Source organism: Sciurus vulgaris, assembly GCF_902686455.1.
Source record: "Sciurus vulgaris genome assembly, chromosome: 14".
NCBI classification, from domain to species: domain Eukaryota; kingdom Metazoa; phylum Chordata; class Mammalia; order Rodentia; family Sciuridae; genus Sciurus; species Sciurus vulgaris.
In genome coordinates this window covers 16646418-16660778 of record NC_136475.1, presented here as the reverse complement: position 1 = coordinate 16660778, position 14361 = coordinate 16646418, and the positions used below count along the sequence as shown (strand labels likewise).

The following is a 14361-nucleotide window of genomic DNA, read 5'->3' as shown; positions in this document are numbered from 1 at the left end:
GATAAACTCAGTTGACAAGTATTTTCACAATTCTTGAATTACCAAGAGTATTATTCTAATAGCAGACAATTTAGGAATTTCCATGGTACTAAATGTTTTTAAAGAAATTACATTCTTCTTTCTAGAACTAGTATCAAGGTGTATGAGTATTTTAAGCCTTAGAAGAAATAAGAAAAATTGTTGGTAAATTTGCAAGTTGGTTCTTTTTAAAATTTTTTAAAAAGTTACAGTGTTAAAGTCATTCAAAACATAAGGGGTTTGTCTATACTCATTCAGTGTGTTATGTTATTACTTGGTCTGAAATCTCACACTGCCAGGTCATGTGAGGACAGTAGGTAGGTTTGCCTGTTCAGCAGTGTTTATCTTGTTAGCTCTGTTTTCTACCTTTCTCTGCCTCTCTGGTATCTGCTTTGACATTGATATGCATGTAGTCCATTGTCCCACTTTCAGGCCTTTAAATCTTGACATTTACTGCTACCTGTAAAGTTTGTCTCGATACTAGGAGTTTTCCTTATAAATGTACATTTGTTCTTTTCAACACACTCTTTTCCCCAGATCACCTTTTCATTTAGAACTGTAACTGATTTACTGCCCTCTCACCTTGTGTTGTACTGCCCCAACTTGCATTCCGCTTTTGCCAGTTCCTGCTTTGGATTTGGTATTGACCAGAAGAGCCAGTTTTATGCAGAACGCATTGAATGTTTTGTGTTTTGTTTTCTTGTAAGGTACAATGGTCCCACCTGGCATCTCTCAAGAACAATGTTTCCCCTGTCTCGAGATCCCATTCCTTCAGTGACCCTTCTCCTCCCAAATTTGCACACCACCATCTTCGTTCTCAGGACCCATGTCCACCTTCCCGCAGTGAGGTGCTCAGTCAGAGCTCTGACTCTAAGTCGGAGGTACCCGACCCCACCCAAAAGGCTTGGTCTAGATCAGACAGTGACGAGGTGCCTCCAAGGGTAAGGAGCAGAAAGACAGACGTATGCTGCTTTTTCCTTTTTGTTATTTTAAAAATATTATTTATTTTAATAATGGGTATGGTGACTTCACCAGAATTAAAGGGGCAATGAAATTTCAAAGGAGACTTTTACTGTGGGGAGAAAGTTTCATAATTAGGCAGTTATATTTAGTCAGTGGCCATTTAGCTTTTTATTGCTGTTGTTAACTCTGTACTTAAAAATAAGTAGCAAAATGAGATAGAGAAAATCTATAAAGAACAAATAGAATCATAATTCATAAGTTTATGAGGCTGTACATTATTTTTTAAAATCAACCAATGTCAAAACTTTCAGGTAATGCCTTATAAGGAAGACAGTTAACATGCAAATCTCAATAAAAATATTTTTCTTTTTTAAAATTTAGGTTTTTTTATCATTTTTGGAGGGGGGTATGGGTTAATTACTTTATGGTATAATTAAACACAAGGGCCCATTTTAGTGTAATTTTCCTCCAGTTGGATTTTGCTTCTTCTGAATATTTTCTTGCTTTCTTGCCAGTCTTTGCTTCCTGCTGATCCATTTGTAAACCATTATTTGACTTCCTTGAACTTGTTTTCCTAATTCTCACATTATCTCAACAAAGTACTCTTGTATGTCCCCTGCCACTAGCTTTAGTCTAAACATCATTTAATTGTTACAGGAGCACAGAAAGGCCCTTTGTCCTGGCTCCTTAGATGCTTTAGGCTAACCCAGTGAAAGATCAGAGGAGGATTAGAGAGGGGAGTGGGTTGGTGATAGAAAGGTCCTTGTGAGGAGGACTGTTTTAAAAATACATTTTGGTAGGGGGATCTTTGTTCTCCATCTCAGGTTTTCAGTAGTTTAACTGCTATATTTTCTACCTAAAGGTTCCTGTGAGAACAACGTCTCGCTCCCCTGTTCTGTCCCGTCGGGATTCTCCACTGCAGGGCAGTGGACAGCAAAATAGCCAAGCAGGACAGAGAAACTCCACCAGGTAAAAGAAGAGCAAAGGTTAGGAATAGCTGTACTGGGCAGTCTCCTACGGTCTTATTTTGTCTGTTTTAATAAAAAATGCTCACAGACACTGATATTCTGGGGCAAAGAGATTTAAATATATGTAGATCTACATAGACAGATCTGTATATATTCACAAACATGAATAGCATCAAATTGATCAATAGTAAAAAGAGAGTTTGAATCTGGGTGTGTATTGTAATTTTGAAGTGAAAACTACCTGACTGTGTCAGAGTTAGAGGAGGGACTGTCAAGGGGAAGAGGTTCGAAGAGATATGTAATCTGAGGGAGCTTTCTAATAAAGGAAATTGTAAGGCCTGTGGAATAGTATAGAAATCATAGACAGGTGACTAAAGATAGCCAGTGCTTATTTTGTCAAGTAAACCTAATAATAATTCTAGTGAATTAACCAGATTATAGCATTTTCTAGTTCTAAAGCACATTTGTCCAGTGCAGTAGCTATTAGCTACTATTTAAGAAGCCACGTGAGGCTTCTTAAATTTGAATTTAATTTAGTTAAAATGAAATAAACCCAATGCTTCATTTCCTTAGTTGGATCAGCCACTTTTCAAGTGCTCTTATAGCTTTATGTAGCTAGGGACTAGAATACTACTCAGCTCAGATGTAGAACTGTTCATCGCTGCAGAAAGTTCCCTTGACTGGCACTATGCGAGTTGAGAGAGTATGTTGTGTTTTATGACGTGATCTTTACTGAACTTTTCTAAGGCTGACCTTGTGCATGTGCCCAACTTTGGTATAATGTGAAGTGAGGAGATGAATGATAACCCAGGAGCTGCAGAGAACCCCTGGTTCTCATGACCAGAGGGCTGTGCTGGTCTGTGTCTGTGTCATGAGTTCTACCCCCAGCATATGTGTTCTGTGAGTGTGCCGATGGCAGCAAGTGCAACCAGCCTCTGCTCTCTGCAGCATTCCCCACACAGCTCAGCTGAGGAAGTGTACTGTGAAACTTAGGGTATGTATGAGAGCTGCAATGGATAGGAGAGAGCGGACTCGATTTAGGAGATAATTGTTCATAATTATATAAGCAAAGTTTTTCCTAATATTGAGACTTGAGTTAGCTATGACAGAATTGGTGATGTTTCTAGACTGAAAGGTTACATTTGTCTCACACCTGAATGAAGATTTAAGGTGTTTTAAGAATAGGTATTATCTAGCATTTTTGGTTGGTGAAGATATCTAAGATAAAATCTGTAATAAAGTCATTACAACTTTTGGTGAATTTAATGTGAAATGTTGTCTGCAGGCTGTTCTCTCTATCCCTGCATTTCACAAATCATGCATGTGTTTGTAATTTGGTACTATGTCTTGGGATGATACGTTAGCTGTTGTCTCTTCTCTCTAACAGCAGTATTGAGCCCAGGCTCCTGTGGGAGAGAGTGGAGAAGCTGGTGCCCAGGCCAGGCAGCGGCAGCTCCTCAGGGTCCAGCAACTCAGGATCCCAGCCCGGGTCCCACCCTGGGTCTCAGAGCGGCTCTGGGGAACGCTTCAGAGTGAGATGTAGGCTGCTTCTCCTTTGCTCTTTCCCTGTGAACAACCTTGGTCTACAGTTAGTTTATTAGAAGGCTTTCATCTGTTTAAAACAAAAACAAAAACCCTTTGGTTTGCATGTAGTGTCATGTCATGAAACAAAATTCCTTCATGTAGGTTGCTAATGACAAAAATACACGTGATTTAATGGTACAGAGCTAAATTTTGAGAGCTTTACACATGCTTATGATTGGAGCACTTTATAGTTTGAGTGTGAGTAACTGACTTGTTCAACATAGCTAAATGTCTGAGCTGCAGTTTGAACCCCTTTCTCCCAATACGGGCTTCAGGGTCATTGCTCTCCCCAGTATTGATTATTGACAATGTCGTGATACTAGTGAAAACTGCCTCCACGGTGCTGTTGACCTAAGGTACCAATTGGGTGCACACATTGAGCAGTGTATGCTGATGGAGAATTCTGAGTAAGGTATCAGAAAGATGCCAGACTACCTTTAGGACTCCCTTTTGCCCTGGGTTCAGACCTGCATGTGGAGACCTTGCATGAGTGGGGCTAACAGAAATGGGCAGTAGAAAAGCAAGGAGAAATGGAAGACTGTGAGCTGGGACAGCTCAGTGACATGCATCTTATGTTTATTTGTGTGTGTCTTTCTTGTCTCTTTTAAACAGCATCATCCAAGTCTGAAGGTTCTCCATCTCAGCGCCTTGAAAATGCAGCCAAAAAACCTGACGATAAAAAGGAAGTGTTTAGACCTGTCAAGCCTGCTGTAAGGATTGCATAAAATGAGTCTTGCTTATTTTAGACTTGAGTGAGATCTTTCTATTAAAACTATGGTTGAGGGGCTCAGCGTTGTAACTCAGTGGTCGAGCATGTGTTTAGCATGCACAAGGCCCCGAATTGAATTCCCAGCAGCGCATGCACACGTGCACATATGCAGACACACACAGACATACACACACAGTGTTTGGGAAGCCTGCAGTTCTTTCTGTTGAGCCCTTCTCAGATGTGAAGAATTGCAACATATTATACCCAGACACAATTGTATCTTCTCCCTTAGGCATTTATTTCCTTTGTAATATCCTCATTAGAATGAAATCTGTTCTCTAGTGTTTCAACTGTGCACTTTGTGTTCAGTCAGCTTTACAAAGAAACATGGAACAAAGTGTAGTCTTAGTGAAATTTCGTTCTAAGGAAAAGAAAGTGAAACCTTTATATTGCTTTGCTTGGCGTCAACCTTTACTTATTCTTCATGACTTTGTCATTGACAGTGATGGTTTTAGAATAAATTTGTTTGATTCACCTTCCTAACCTCACTGACTGCTTAAGTTCTACCTTTCAGTCCCTGGGCTGATGGCTGGGACTGCTCCATGTACTCCCCCTGTGCTCCCTCTCATGTTCACTGCCACGTACCTGGGCGTGTGGTGGAGTTTTAGACCTGCTGAAGTTTTGTTTTTGTGCTTCAACTGATTTCTGTACTTCTCCCCCATCCCCTTCTTTCTGCCATGCTCCCTCTTCTGTGCACTCCTCGTCAATGATGGCTTCTTGGACTTCATGAAACTGCTGCTGCCCTGAAGGGCGAAGTGGTAAGCCCTGTCTCTGAACAGCTCAGTCTCAGAGCAGCTTTTCGAATGCCTCTAACTAGCTTGCCTTTGAGCTGCATTCCTTCTCCTTCCTCACCTTGCCTTTTTGATCTGACTTCAGCTTTGTTAATGCATAAAACATGCTGCATACATCTATTATTATTTAATGTAACTTTATAAACAACTATTGAAAAGGCTACAACTGTAATCACAACAGTTAAGACTCACAGCTCTACACTTGATCCCTGTTCAGAAGCTCAAACTCAAAAGATAAGAAACATATTCTCATCTGTAGGAAAGAAGAAAACTAAATTGGAACTGCTCAAAATTTAAAAAACCGCTTGCACAGCCTGCTTTAAAAAAACAAAACACTACTTTTAAATAAAATTCCCAAAGAAAAAGATAAAATTTGGACTTGCATAAAAATGTGAAGTATAAACAGTAATCACTCTTAAAAATTATATCGATAAAATTGATATGAGTATTAAAATTCTATAGAAGAGTGAAGTATAATGAAGCCCTTTTTGAATAAATTTTAATATGGTTTTTTTTTTTTTTTCTTCCTGTTGTTCACTTTTGCTGGTGGTATGAATGGGGAAATGTGGGTAAGGCTGGGAGAAGGGGGCTGTGGGAAGTCGGTCCTGTTAGCCTTCCTGCCCATAGCACACAAGAGGTCATTGCTTTCTCTTCTCATAGTCTTGAACTTTTTTCAGGAATATGGCAAGTTGCTGACAGGAAGGTGTCACACTGGTCCTCACTTCAACCCTTCCATTTTTCTGTAGGCTTGAATTCTTTTTAAAAAGTTGGATAAAAAGTTAAATACTTAAAATAAAAATCTGTTTAACTAGAAGCTTGCTCTCTGGATAGTCCCCTTAAAAGAAAAATTTTGTCATATAAGTAGATGTTTTTACAATGGAGATCAAGGATCTGTGTACATTGATTAATCTGGCATTTTGCCTTATATTTGAAAACAACAACAACATGCCATCATCATCTTATAAAGATTGTTACATGGTAAGATTTGAATCGTGTACAACATCCTTGACTTTTTTTGTTCTTTTCTATGTTTTAGTCTATTTTTAATTCTTTTTTTCCTCTTCATGTCAAAAATTGCAAAAACTTCATATGAAACTGGCAAATACAAAAATAGTTTTATTGAACTGACGTTATGACTGTTTATTGATAGTTAAAATGAAAAACTTCTCGTCTTTCATGATTTCTTCCCCCCTTTCCCTGCTTTGCCTAACTCTCTGCTTTCTGCCCTGTGCATCAGGATCTGACTGCATTGGCCAAAGAGCTGCGAGCAGTGGAAGACGTGCGGCCACCTCACAAGGTGACGGACTACTCCTCCTCCAGTGAGGAGTCGGGGACCACAGATGAGGAGGATGACGACGTGGAGCAGGAGGGGGCTGACGAGTCCACCTCAGGACCAGAGGACACCAGAGCAGCGTCAGTCATTAGTATATTTTAGGATGGTCTTCCCACTGGCTAGCAGACGGTTTTCCCCAAACCTATTGCATGAGTCTGTGAACATTAATTTGTAGTTTCATGGATTTAGCAGCAAACAGCTTTTCGTCCCTTTCCCCCTTATTCTCTGTATGTGTGCATGTCAGTGCCTTCCTCAACACCCCAACATGCACTTTATTTTTTTCTTTAAAAATGTGATAAAAGAGAAATTTCAGTTTAATAACCACTTAACCATAAGCACCCATTCTAACTTTTTGCTCAAGAAAAAATGCACAGCAGGAAAATTTTTTGTTGAAGGGACAAAAGTAAGCTTCTGCTTTACTTGAGGAAACTTTAAAACTGTAGCCTCATCTCACCTGATGACTTTGAGAAGGTAGAAATTCTAAATAGGATATCTTCAACTTGTGGGAGTAGAGTCCTTCACTTGTGGATTTTTGTCTCCATAGGTCATCTCTGAATTTGAGCAATGGTGAAACAGAATCTGTGAAAACCATGATTGTCCATGATGATGTAGAAAGTGAACCGGCCATGACCCCATCCAAGGAGGGCACATTGATTGTCCGCCAGGTACCATTGTCCTCCTTGTCAGAGGCTGAGCTTCTCCTGTAGTCATTAACCCACTTGCTCATTCACTCACTCATGCTGTTTCTACATCATCTGTTTTCATGTTAACAAGACCCTGAGGGTAGTGTGTCTGGGGCTAGGGAGGCAGGTGTGTGCTGCATGCCACAAAGGTAGCCAGTAGTATTCCACCCCACATTGCTGCTCCTCTGCATGCCTGTGGCAGCCCTCATCCAAGCACCACGCTGAGTATCACAGTCTGTGTCTGAGCAGTAGAAGAGTCACAGGGAGTTCTTTGCAGGCTTGAAGAGTGAGGGTGCAGACCTTGAGCAGGAGTAGATGAGGTGGGTGGGACGAGCCTCGTTCCAGCCCCACGGAGACTTGGGGCACACAGGGTCAGGAGGTCTCGCTTCTGTGCTCCAGAATATTAGTTTTCCCACTTGGTGAAGAATTAAATGTGTGCCACCAGATGTGCTCAGTTTGGATTGCTGTGTCGTACAACTGTCTGTTCATTCTTAGCTTAGACCTTCTTCATCCAAGTGATAGGCTCCTTGTTGAAACAGGACAGGGCACCCTGCTAGCCTTTGGGACTTGCCTGAGTGTGTTTCATGCTACAGCAATGCAGTTGGATGGAAAGTAGAAGAAACATGGAAAAGACCAGGATTCAGAGAATCTGCCGGGAGCTCTCAAGACCTTTAGACAGAAAGATTTAGAGAGAACAAAAGGGGTGTAGCCTGGTAAGAAGCAAGTGCCCCAGGCGGAGCAGATGGAAGACTCACTGCTAGCGCTGTGCGGAAACCAGGGGAGGCACTTCGAATTCTGTTGGCTCAGCTTAGGCATTTGGTGAGGAAGCGTGAGCAAGTCAAGCTAATCTCCTTGGTTTTCCCTTGGTAATTTAACAGAGTTTGAAAAGTCACACAGCACCTAAAACAAAGCAGTTATCAGTAGGGTCGTAGGCAATGTCAGCAGCTCTTGAGCGAGACCAGTGTGCCTGTTTTTTCTACAGAGTACAGTTGACCAAAAGCGTGCCAGCCATCATGAGAGCAATGGCTTTGCCGGTCGCATTCACCTCTTGCCAGATCTCTTACAGCAAAGCCATTCCTCCTCCACTTCCTCCACCTCCTCCTCCCCATCCTCCAGCCAGCCGACACCCACCATGTCCCCACAGACACCCCAGGACAAGCTCACTGCTAATGAGGTATGTCTCACACCACAGCTGGCTGCTTTCCTGGGGTTAGACCAGCACTGCCTAGGAGCTAGTTTGCAAAGGAGACCTTTCCAACACCCTCTTCCCTTCCCTCCCCCTGCTTTCTTCTGTCACCTACCCTGTTCCCCAACCCCCACGTAACATGTTTCAGATCTGCATACAAACCCCTTAACCCTAGATTGATTTCCCTCCAAACTTGCCAGTTCACTATTTACTTTCTCTAGATAAGTATAGTTGCATGGCTTTCTTTATTCAGTTTATTTTCTTTTATATCTAAATAAAATGATTGCTGTGTTCTCAGATCCATTATGTATTTGGCATGAAATTCTCATAGTCATTTGTGGAAACTTCCCTTTTCATTCTTTTATCCAGTAAATATAGTATAGGAAAATTTGGTTAAGTATACTTGGCCTTACCTGAGCTAACTGGTTGTCTTGTAAAGGAATCTCCTTCAAACAGGTCTGGATTGTTTTCTTTTTGCAGGGAGGGGTGGGCGGTTGTTGGTTGGTATTCTTACCTATTTTCACCAACCCTTTTCAAAGACTTTCTTTCCTTGAAATTCACAATCACTCAGAGTATAATAAAAGGCCAAATGCTTTGGGGGGAAACGTAGAAAATTAGGATGTTAAGCAAGGACAAAGGATGAGCGTGCTTTTAATTTAAGATTTTGTTTGGGAAATCCCGTGTGTGGTGTGTCTGTGCTACTCGGTCTGGGTGCTAGCTGGGGATTCTTTGCTCTTTGAACAGAATCATGCCCAAGTGCAGCAACAGAGTGCACCTTGAGCACCCTGTAAATAAGTAATTTGACGTCACAGGAGGTTAGGTTTAAATGCATTTACCTAACAGTTGAGGGAAGTTTAAACTAACACGTAGCTTCAGCCAGTCTCATTAATATAAACCCTTGCCTGACTGCTGCTCCTATTTTGGTTCCTTTGTTTGAAAGAATTAGAAAAATCCTCTCCCTGAGGAGGAGGCACAAGTCAGCAGGCTCAGCATTTGATTGGCCATAAGCTGGGTTGGCCCCTGACTCATGGGGCAGGAGGAAAGGCTTTCAGGTACCACCTGTGTCAGGTGGGGAGCTCAGGAAAGCCTGGGCTGTAAGACTTGGTGGCTTTTAGGTGCCCATAGAGGGAGTGAAATGATATAGCACAAAAGCACTTGACCAGACATGTTCTTTTTTGCTCTTGAGATGTGTATCTCACCTATACTCGCATTCTTCCTTATATATTGCACTTTGCATCATTTTACTGTATTTTACTATAACCCTTAACTCACTAAACTGGCAAGTTTATTTTCCTGTTTGTTTTGTTTTTAATTGTCATTACATTTCCACTTAACAATCGTTTCACTTCCTTTGTGGGGTTTTTTTGTTTTTGTTTTTTGGTCTTAAATTACATTATTAACCAAAACACTAGTGCTCCTAAAATATCAAAAGGATATGCCTTATTTTGTCATTTGCATCTTTTATTAATGAGCCTGTTTGGTGTGGGTTTAATGATGATGCACCTAAAATGGTGGCAGCCAAAGCTTCTGTAGCTTTCTGACAAGAGGCTCCATTTAAAATAAATAAAACAAAATTAAGGTTTGCCAGTATTCCAGTGTAAATTAATTGGACTTTAATAAGCAGGGGACTAAATTCGGAAGCCAGTGAATTAAAATCGCAGCTAGGAGCATGAAGTATAGATTTTATTGGTAGCTTGTGGCATGGCTCCCTAGGTGCACATCTCTCTGGAAAAGATGGGACTCCCCCAGTGGCTGCAAGTGAAAACTTCTGCTCAGTGGTGTGCCCTGCCCACATGGAGGCTCACTGCAGTGTTTTGGGGGAATGTTGCAGGAAGGATAGGGTTTGGATTGGGAAATAGTGCAGTACCAAAGTGGATTTAAATGTTTTTTTTTTTTTTTTTTTTAATTGTTCACTTTTAAAATGTCATTTGTATTAATGAAATTGAAATTTACATTGCAGACACAGTCCGCTAGTAGCACACTCCAGAAACACAAATCTTCCTCCTCCTTTACACCTTTTATAGACCCCAGATTACTACAGATTTCTCCATCTAGTGGAACAACAGTGACTTCTGTGGGTAAGTATAGTAGAACATGAAAGGAGCTGGCAAATGGGACTTGTTCATGGTGCTGATGTTGCAAGTGGCTCAGGCACAGCAGGAGGGCTGTGCACAGGGTCAGGCCTTGGGTGCAGAAACCTCCCATCCCACCTTGCATTGCCTTACTCACAGGGAACTGCATAGGCATTTACTTTTTCCATATGCATTTCTTACAAGATGTTTTCTTCTTGACAGAGTATCAGTTATGGCATATTAATATTTACTTGAGGCATAATGAGAGAGGAAGGAAGGCATCGTATGTGGGTGTGTGTACAGAATATGATTTTAATAATACTGTGTTTCAGTGGGATTTTCCTGTGATGGAATGAGACCAGAAGCCATAAGGCAAGATCCTACCCGGAAGGGCTCAGTGGTCAATGTGAACCCCACCAACACTAGGCCACAGAGCGACACCCCTGAGATTCGGAAATACAAAAAGAGGTTCAACTCAGAGATTCTGTGTGCTGCCTTATGGGGTAGGTGTCTTTCTGTTACTCTGCCCTCTTGCTTTTATTCTGGAGAGTGGTTGGGTCTTCTAGAGAATTACTACCTTTCATATTTAGGTGATTTTTTTAAAAAGGGTAAGCAGCTTCTATGATTCCTCTCCTTTTCTGAGTGCACTGATAGGCAGAGGGTATGTACACTCTTGTGATTGTCTCAGCAAACACTAGAACACCAGTGTAAAAAAACAGTAAAAAGATGAGATACCTTTTGGTCTGTGTTTACAATGAAGAATGAAAAAGCTCTTTGAGTTGCTTTCCTTTAAATGTTTCAGTTCAACTTTCTGTCTTGTTCTTTGTGATTTGGATTGACATTAAAAGCAGTCTGCAGCTGGCCAAGAGTCTGTGGGAGGGACTGTTGAGCCAGATGGCCTGTGGGGTCCCTGCAGTGTTTGTAGCATCCTCACAATGAAAGACACTGTGAGAGGGCATCTACGGGTAGTTGGCTCCATGTGCACACCTGCCTCTTCAGATTCTGAAACTTGCTTTTCTGCCATCCCTGGTCCTGCACTTGTCCTTACCCTGCCACCTAGTCCTATACTTAAATTTTGCTCTTCACCACATTGAGCCCTTCAGTTGACTGTTTTTAATAATGAGTCTACTTCTACCCAGAAAAGTGTCTTACTCTCTTGGTGTTTGTACATACAGATGGTAGAAGACCTGAAATCCAAGGGTTTGAGGTCCACAGCACCATCCTATAAGCATTCTTGCTCCTTGAATGTTAGTAGCCACTTTTTAGCTTTTCCCAAGGTAACTGAATCGGCTCTCCTCTCCTCACTCACTCTGGGCTCTGGCATACTTAGCCACTCTCCTTCCTGCTGCTTCATAGGAAAAGCAGTTGGGGCTAATGTGAGGGCTTCCACTTTCATCTTTCAAGCCTCACCTACTTCATTTTGTTGAGGAAGAGGGCCTGTGGTTTGATATTTACCATCTCACTGTTCCTCCTCACACACCTTCTTTTTATTTACCCTTTCCTTGACTTCTCACCCCTTTCATAAGCTCCTGCTTGTCCCCTCACCCAAGGTATTTGGGAGATTTGTTGATATCCATTGCAGGTATGCCTATTTTCTTTATTATTTATACCTTGAGATCTGAATTTCTGGCCTTATCACTACTGGAAAAGTATTTTGAAACCCCTAATAATCATATAGGTATTAATCACCTAGGTAAAGGTAAGAGGAACTCTGTGGGGATTATAGGCATCCTGGAAGCAGCTGGTACAACATCACACTAGCACATGCTTGTCCCTTGATGTCAGTTGCCACCATTTCAGGGAGGGGGAAGTTACATCATTTTCTTTCATATTAAAGGATTTCATTGGGAGCATTTGTGTCCTCAAAAACTGTTAGCTTTACCTATATTCAGTATAGTGATGGTGTGAAGTATATCATTTCTTTTGAAAGTAGTAATCCATGTTTAGCGGGCCACATTATTTTTATACAGAGTAGTCATATTTGAGAGCAATCTTATTCTTCCTTTATGTTCCACTAGTGCCCTAGAGAGCGCTCAGCCCCTTTCTGTGTACCATCAACTGATTTTTTATTTGTTAAAAAGAGATTTCTAAAGTTTCTAAAATCTGTCTTTTCCTAATTAACTCCTCTAGTACTTCTAAGAAAATTGGACGGTATCTCAAGACATTTTTTTTTTTTTTAAATGAAGTGAAACTTCCTATTTTATCATCATGTTAACAGATAGGGAGATGAATTAACATTGAAATACATTTGTGTAAATCAGTGTATTGAGATGCTTTTGGGATGGGTGCACATCAGGGATGGGTTTTTAAAACTGCTGTGATAGTGATCATAAGTTACCTCCTCAGTTAAAAAGCAACCACTGAAAGATTTAGACTCAGAAAAGTTAAAATGTGCTATGGGTGCTGTAGCCCTATAAGAGAAAGTTCAGAATATATTATAGGTGGTTTCAAATGGTAAAATGCACACACGTTAGTTTTTTCCATTTCCTTAATGCTAGCAACAAACATTCTTTTGTAATCATCTTTAGATGAATGACTTGTAAATTGCTTCATATTTCTAATATAAATGTATATTTAATTGTGCATTCATATATACATATATGGACCCACACACATATATATACATATACATTTTAAAAAGTACTTGGGATATGACCTCACTGTGTTGCTCAAGCTGACTGCCATCTCCTGGGCTCAAGTGATCATCCTGAGCATTTAGGTCTATAGATGTAGTTATTTTTCCCTGTTTGAAGCTGGGTTTCTTGTAGCAAATCATTTTGAACATTATCATTTTTTATTCTTGTGTTCATAATGAATTGTCTGCACTTACTATAATGCTTTGCCTATAACATAATTTATCCCAGAACATAAATGAAATTTTATATCATGTGATGTAGAAAGAACTGTTGGCCATTTCTCCAGTCCATCTACACAGGATTCCTGTGAACACAGTTGAAATCCTTAGTACTGTGTGAACTATTAGAATGATTATAGGAAGGAGCCCTAACATTAGCATTAAAACATTAAAAGATTTATTTATATCTAAAACTTGAAAGTTAAAAACTTGTTTTTATTAAAAATTATTAGATCATGCAGTTCAGATTTTTTCTTAAGGTCTTCAATTTTTGAGATAAGGTTGCTACTTTTCATTGACTGACCATAATACAATGGTAAATTAGAAGGCAAGGATACAAGAACCAAGATATCAGCAGTTTTTATGGATGTAAAGATTTTTTTCTAGTTTTATCTGTTATTCCTTTTTTCTCTCTCACTGTAAAACCTTGTGATTTCTATGTATGTGCTGCTTATTTTTGAAAACCACAAATAATATACCTCTTGATAAGATTCATATCTTGGGTAGTAATTACCAGATTCTTGACAGAAGTGTTTTTGTTTTTCTTTTAAACTACTTGATATTGATCAGAAAAATATCTACATGTCTTATAAAATTGAGCCTTTGGAATGGGCCCTGTCAGCAGCAGCTCTATCAGTAATTTGTCTTTTGTGCAGAAAACTTTAAAACTGTTTAGAATTGACTTACCTAGGCATGTAGAAGGAATAATGTGTAAATAAATTGTCTTATTTAGTCAGGGCACCATGGCCAACCTCAGAAATAAAATATGAAAATAAGTGAAACATACTTCATGTAGTAAATATTAATTTCTATTATATTGATATTTTAAATATTAATTTCTATTATATTGACATTTGTTTTTAAATTGAACAGCAATTTTTTTCTATTGTCACTTTATTTATGTTATTTCTATTAAACAAGAACTACTTGCTTATGAAAACATAATGGTTTTCTGTAATTTAAAATGTTGTAAGCCTATAAACTCTTAATTTAATGCCACGGGGTTATATAATATCAGTATCATCCGTAGTCACACTATCCATTATGGGAGCACCTGCTTAAATGAGTTAAAGTGAAATACCCAGTTTCTCAATTACATGAGCCACATTATGTACTTATTTAGTAGCCACATGTGACCAT

General features: G+C 39.9%; 1 protein-coding gene across 49 annotated transcripts in view; it reads left to right on the top strand.

Annotated features, from left to right (window-relative positions):
* The window catches only part of MAP4K4 (mitogen-activated protein kinase kinase kinase kinase 4), a 172428-nt gene that overhangs the window by 141507 nt on the left and 16560 nt on the right, over positions 1 to 14361 (top strand). For 12 of the 49 annotated variants that reach the window (XM_079110750.1, XM_079110717.1, XM_079110722.1 and 9 more), the window contains 9 exons: positions 726 to 959; positions 1844 to 1950; positions 3337 to 3488; positions 4146 to 4243; positions 6331 to 6506; positions 6971 to 7091; positions 8092 to 8283; positions 10256 to 10373; positions 10700 to 10870. In XM_079110750.1, coding sequence (XP_078966876.1) covers positions 726 to 959; positions 1844 to 1950; positions 3337 to 3488; positions 4146 to 4243; positions 6331 to 6506; positions 6971 to 7091; positions 8092 to 8283; positions 10256 to 10373; positions 10700 to 10870 — 1369 coding nt within the window. The remainder of the gene's footprint in view (positions 1 to 725; positions 960 to 1843; positions 1951 to 3336; positions 3489 to 4145; positions 4244 to 6330; positions 6507 to 6970; positions 7092 to 8091; positions 8284 to 10255; positions 10374 to 10699; positions 10871 to 14361) is intronic. The other 37 variants (XM_079110718.1, XM_079110749.1, XM_079110734.1 and 34 more) reach the window with 7 other exon arrangements.